We start from the raw sequence: 6,013 nt of genomic DNA, 5'->3' as shown, positions 1-6,013 counted from the left end.
GATTCAATCCACCTTCAGCACCACACATGGGCGGAGTATGGGAGCGAATGGTGAGGAGTGTCAAAGAAGCATTGAATGCGTTTGACGATAGGGGAAAATTAAATGACGAAATTCTACTCACAGTTCTTGCAGACTCAGAGAGCCTGATTAATTCGCGCCCCCTCACATACATGCCACAAACGCTCTCCGACTCGGAAGCATTAACACCAAACCACTTCCTTTTAGGATCGTCGGTAGGGAGAAAGGAGATGGCAACCATGGTACCACACCCGGCGGAAGCTCTAAGGAACAGCTATTGCCGAGCTACAGAACTCACCAGCCACTTTTGGGACAGATGGCTCAAAGAATACGTCCCGACTCTTCATGGGCGAGCCAAGTGGCAAAAAGAAGGCGAACAGTTGAAAGTGGGCGCGTTGGTCTTCGTGACGGAAGGAGCTCGAAAGGAATGGCCACGAGCTGTTGTAGAAAAAGTGTTTCCTGGATGTGACGGTAGAGTCAGGCAGGCGATGGTGAGAACAGCGCACGGGAAAATGTTAAAACGCCCGGTCGTAAAACTAGCGAGGATCGATGCAGAAGTTGATAGAGAGGAAGAAATTGATGATGCAAAGGCTGATAGTGGGAACGGCAAAACACAGTAGGTTGATTGTCGCGTCTTTATCAACTGGTGAATCCAAACCGCATGGATTCACGTGGGGGGGAATGTTGACACGCCAAAATATAAACAGTACAAAGGTTGGGATAAACAGAGGTGCGTTAATCGATCTGAGCGCAATCGATCACCACTGCTATAAAACGCGAGCAGGATAGATGATCGGGCGAGAGAGAGAGAGAACAATCGTTCTAAGCGGTCAGGGTTCGTGTGCTAGGTCAACGGTCGAGGATCGGGAATCGGCAGAGCGCGCGAGAAATATTGACCAAATAAGGGCATGCGCGACAGAAGCGATTTATTAATCAAAGTGTGAAGACCCAAATTGTAAAAAAGTGTGAATAATTTTGAACCAATTAAAATAAATATAATTTCAAATCCACGCTATACAAAGGTCTTGTTATCGCTTCCACAAGGTGTGAGTGTATGTATGCCAGCTTCGTAGAGATTCGATTTTTTTCGAAGAAACATTCATCTTTTATTCGCATCCCATAGAAAATGTTTCGTTTTGGACAGTGTTTGTTACCTCTGTTTATGGATTTCCCCTGACATTTGTCAGTGATGCTTTCTTCGCAAATTCAGCCAACGGACAGGTCATCAACTAATGTTACTGCGTACAGCAAGGCGTATCTAAGATCGTTTGCTGCCTCAGCCAACACCACACTAACGTCGCTGTTGTGTGGACTCACCATGGTGATGGGTGAAAAGCACGGAATGTTTTACGTAACCGTTCGTTGATCCGAAGACTGCGAGTGCCGGTCGCGTAAGAGACCATCGGTTAATTACGAATCAGCGGAGCAACGAAGCGTTAGGCGTTACGCGTTACGATGCATAATTTCCTCTCGGCATGCCAAACAAAACGAATTCCGCATTCCTTGGTATCATTTATTTGTTGTTGTTTTTCCTTGAACTGATGTTGAGCGAATTCGTACCTTTTGTACCTTCTATACTTAAATTAATTAGTTTTTCTTTATATATAAACTATATGCGCACTAATATAGAAAATAAAACTTCAATACATTTACACTTTAACCAGAAGAGTTAGCATTGAAATTGATGCAATATGCGTAACATTCCTTACAAGATAGCTAATATTGCGCTTTATTAAACCATGTATAACATTTCAAAACTTATCAACAAAAGCACGACAAAATTATATGTTATTTTCGATTGCTTGCTTCACTTGTAAAGTAATTTAAATCCTGTTTTGTCACTTACCACCACTGATAAAAGCATCACCTGCAATCTTGAAGGTCTACCGAACGCGACCCACCCCACCCGACGCAAGGGCGAGGGCGACCGACGAGAAGTCAACGAGAGGATAAGTGATGGAATAAACATCATCATTAAGCCCGGTAGGCAAACAATAAATCATCGGCCGCGTTAGAGCTCGCGCGAATTGTCTGTGAGGGCGAACAAGGAAGCGGTAGAGAAGAAGGAGTAAAAGTAATAAGAACAACAGCAAACAAACAGAAAAAAAGTACGAGTTGCAAATGAACTGATGCCACGGCGGCCTGGTAGACGGACACCTTACCAAGGAAGGAAGGAAGTGTGGACGTGTCCGGTGCGCGCACGGTTGCCCACCTTTCACACTCCCTTACGGTGAGGTGGGTGGCTAGATCTGTGTGTGTATGTCAGTGAAAAAGCAACGGATGAATAATGAACTATTAAATCACTTTCGATTTCGTTTGCACCGGCCACCTGATGGAATGGTGTCGGAGTCGTCCGCTCTGTACGTCATCGTTCAGCTTAGCCGTCCGACAGACGTTGCGCCATATAAAGTGGAAGGTAGTTTGTCGAGGCGTAGTTGATCGTGGCCGTACGTGTGGGCACATCGCAGCCACCATTAGTGACTAATAAATCGTTGTATAGTATTTATTACATGAAACTAGTTTTTATGAGTGAAATCATATTTCTTTCATGTATATCTGGACGGAGATTTAATAGTCAGACCAAATAGTATAATGATCGTATGAGATCTGTTGTTCGTATTAAAGCATTAAAGCATATTCAATGAACTTTATGGTACAAAATTGAAACAAAACATTAATTGTAAAAAATATTTAACACAAATGAAATGGGAATGTTAAATGGGAACGACTTGGTTGAAAAATTTAAACGTTCATCGAGATTTATTCGTCGTGGTGAAGCGCTTGACTTTTTAGAGCAGTCTAAAAACGATGGGTGTGTGTCTTCGCTATAAAGCGTTACCTAGCGTTACGAACGCACAATGGGTACGCTTCATGAAAACCATAATCACATTCTTATTGTGTAATCATTAAATTATTATACGTATAAAAAAGAAATAAGATTAACATCTTTAAGAGAACCACTTTTAATTGTTTTGAAATTGAAGTAAGAAAAAAGTCTATTATTTTGGAAAAAATATAATTGTAAAAGGTAGAGTATACAGGATAAAACTTTATTATTGCAAAAATGAATATTGCTTTAAACAAGTATTATCTTCATATCTTTAGAAATTGACCACATTTTTAATCTTAACAATCAAACCAAATTTTTGTATTAGTTCGTACTGTTTCGTAGCACATACATTGCATAAATTTCAAACGTAAATACAAATATATATTTACATTATCAGTTTTTCTTTACCAAATATTGTGTTATGGTATTTTTTAGGTAATGTCATATTAAAAAAAACATAAAATTGTATTAACAACATAAATTGTGTATCTGTTAGCGGTGAAATAACCTGGCACCCATATTGAAAATGTAATGTAATAAATTATTAAATAAATAAATCAATACATGTTTTCAGCGTAATTGTACATTTTGATAATTTTGTTTATTTTATTGTTTATTTTGTTCATTTTATTTTGTTTATTGTTTTTGATTATTTTCTTTCAAATATTGCTCTCCTTCAGTACTATTTACAAATCCTTTTCCACATTGTACTTACCTCAACTTTTCGCTCTATGCAATTCAAAAGAACAAAATAAAGTAGAATACGATAATCAAAAACCATTATTTATGCAATATCTTATCAGAGTTTCGATTTGATAGATTTTCGTCGATTTGTTTATTATTATTTCCTCATTCAATAAATAACGTTTCGCATTAGGAGACAATAAATAGGTCGCAGGGATGGGAAAGAAAACGAAAAGGGCTTAAGCTATGAACCCTCCCACAGGCCAACCAGCGTTCACAGAATTTACTCAAATTTGGTGGACCCTTCGTCAACAACCATCGCCACAGTTCCTCCGATAGTAACTGATTGGAATACGGTCGTCCAATCACGGGATAGTGGCGATGGACCATTGGACGGTACCACTGTTCGTTCGAAACCTTCCAGGTAAGGTTGTTTCACTTTTTGAGTCGCTGTTGACTTAGAAGAAAGAAAAAAATGGCTCGAAGTACGACTCCCGGTGGGGAGGCTATCCTACGTTTGCGTTTTCGCTTTGGTGTACGGGTCTACGTGACTGGTGCGGGACGGTACGCTTTCTAGTAAGCGTGCGCTGCATTCGACGACGACGAGGACGACGATGAAGCTCCGGACGAGGGAGAGGAGGAAGAGGAAGAGCTACCGGAACCAACGGCCGAGGAGCTGCTGGTTCCAGCGTTGTACGCCGTGTACGAGCTGGAACCGCTCGAGCTGGGATAGTACGAGCTGTAGGCGAGGTTGTGCGACGAACCGGACGTCGACGGCTCCCAGTGGCGCGAGTACGGGCCGGAGGAGGAGTCCCAGGACGATGGTTCGTAGCTGGAGGCCGGCGTAGAGGTAGCAGGCACCGGTGCACCATACTCAGCAGCCGGAGCCTGGGGCATCATCATGGGCATCATCGACATGGGCATGCCCAGGCCGGACTTCTTCACCAGCTGGGCAACCAGGAAGCCGAGCACCAGCGTGATCGCCAGCTTGGACAGGATGAGCGCCTTCATCGCCTTCAGTCCGATCAGCCCGAGGAAGATCGGCATCAGCGCCTTCATCTTCAGCTTCAGCAGCAGCAACACTGGAAGCAGTAGTTTCTTCTTCAGTAAGTGACCACGGGCCGCTTCTGTTGGAGCGAGAGACACACCGAACAAACGGACGGAATCGGAGTGTATGGGGGAGGGGGGGCATTGGGTTAGTACCATATCCGAGTGTAGGCGAGGTGTAAAATGTGTATGTGTGTGTGTGTCTGCATTAGCGCAATACTCACCGGTAGCGAGACCCGCCGGCACCACGTCAATGTCCAAACCCTTATCGGCGCGGTAGCTGACGACGGTATCTTCCGGCAGCTGAACGCGGAACTCGTGGGTGGCCAGCACACGTCCGACGCGGTCGAAGATCACCTCATCCACATTACGCTCCTCGAAGGCGCGTGCCTCCTCCTCGCGCAGTCCCAGCATACCGTCCAGGTAGAGCAGCACCTTGCCCTTCAGGCAGCCCATGACCGAGGCACCGTCGAAGCACTCGTTCACAATCGACGACAGCAGCTCCTCGCTGGACGCGATCCTTGGTCGCTCCTCCTCGACCAGATTGGACGCGATCGAGGCACCGGAGGCGACACCCGCAACCAGCGCCACCACAACCACCAACACCAGCGAACGGGTTCGAGTCGGCATCATTTTGTCTAAACGAAAGAAGCGCAAGGATTCAACCCGCGATTAGGATAACTAACGCACTGCACGCACGCACACGCTCTCGCACTCACTCACACAGACACTGTATCGTGCTCTCACACACACACACTCTCTCTCTCTTAGTCGCTCGACACTCAGTGTCCTGGGTGCGGTGCGGTGGTATGTTGATTAAGCAAATGACGGAAGGCTAATGATAGGGTATTTGGAACGACACCACTGTTTTATACACCCGCCGACGCGCAGACGAGACTTTCCAACGACCCCCTGGTTCGGTCGCGCTGCTCCGCTGGCAGTTCGGCTTGCTGGCGTGTGGATCGACCGGGTTGGCACGTCGAATGCGGCCGCACTACGGTACAGCGCGTCACCAAATAAGCAAACTGGCGAGCTTTGGCCGTTTTTGGTCGCGCAACACCCAATCGACCAAGCGTTCGATACGGCTGCGTACGATCGTCACCACATACGTACACCGTTGGGTGGAGTACGGTGCGAGTGAGATGCAATCAAAGGCAACAAAATACAGCAACAAAAAAGCGGGCCAGCATTACACCCACCCTAGGATGTGGGTAGTGGGATTTCGATTTTCAGCCAATGCTCCATTTCGTCGATTTGGTACTGTGGGGCCGAACGGCGAAAAGCTGAAGACGATGACACGATTATGTATGCATGACAGGCGCGCAGTCGTTCCCGTCCCGCTCAAGCGCGCTCACACACGATTGGGGAAGGGAAGAATTTCGACCGCAATTCCCGGCCACGGTTCGGAGGCCTACTTGTTCGCGATGGCCACGC

The 6,013-nt window shown here is 45.8% G+C and overlaps 1 protein-coding gene across 3 annotated transcripts; it reads right to left on the bottom strand.

The window, feature by feature from the left end:
* Positions 1-3,653: 3,653 nt before the first annotated feature.
* Positions 3,654-5,399, bottom strand: LOC1272842 (uncharacterized). Of its 3 annotated transcripts, none has more exons than XM_311759.6 (3): positions 5,299-5,399; positions 4,804-5,217; positions 3,654-4,659 (listed from the first exon to the last, which is right to left on the bottom strand). In XM_311759.6, the coding sequence occupies exons 2-3, from the start codon at positions 5,210-5,212 to the stop codon at positions 4,106-4,108; spliced, it is 963 nt and encodes a 320-aa protein (XP_311759.5). In that variant the 5' UTR covers positions 5,213-5,217; positions 5,299-5,399; the 3' UTR covers positions 3,654-4,105. The 3 variants fall into 3 exon arrangements, with proteins under 3 accessions (XP_311759.5, XP_061504261.1, XP_061504262.1); XM_061648277.1 differs by having other exon boundaries at positions 5,303-5,399; XM_061648278.1 differs by having other exon boundaries at positions 3,654-4,614; positions 4,804-5,399.
* Between the last annotated feature and the right edge of the window lie 614 nt (positions 5,400-6,013).

Source organism: Anopheles gambiae, chromosome 2 (genome assembly GCF_943734735.2).
Source record: "Anopheles gambiae chromosome 2, idAnoGambNW_F1_1, whole genome shotgun sequence".
Classification (NCBI taxonomy): Eukaryota; Metazoa; Arthropoda; class Insecta; order Diptera; family Culicidae; genus Anopheles; species Anopheles gambiae.
This window is presented reverse-complemented; position numbering and strand designations above follow the sequence as displayed.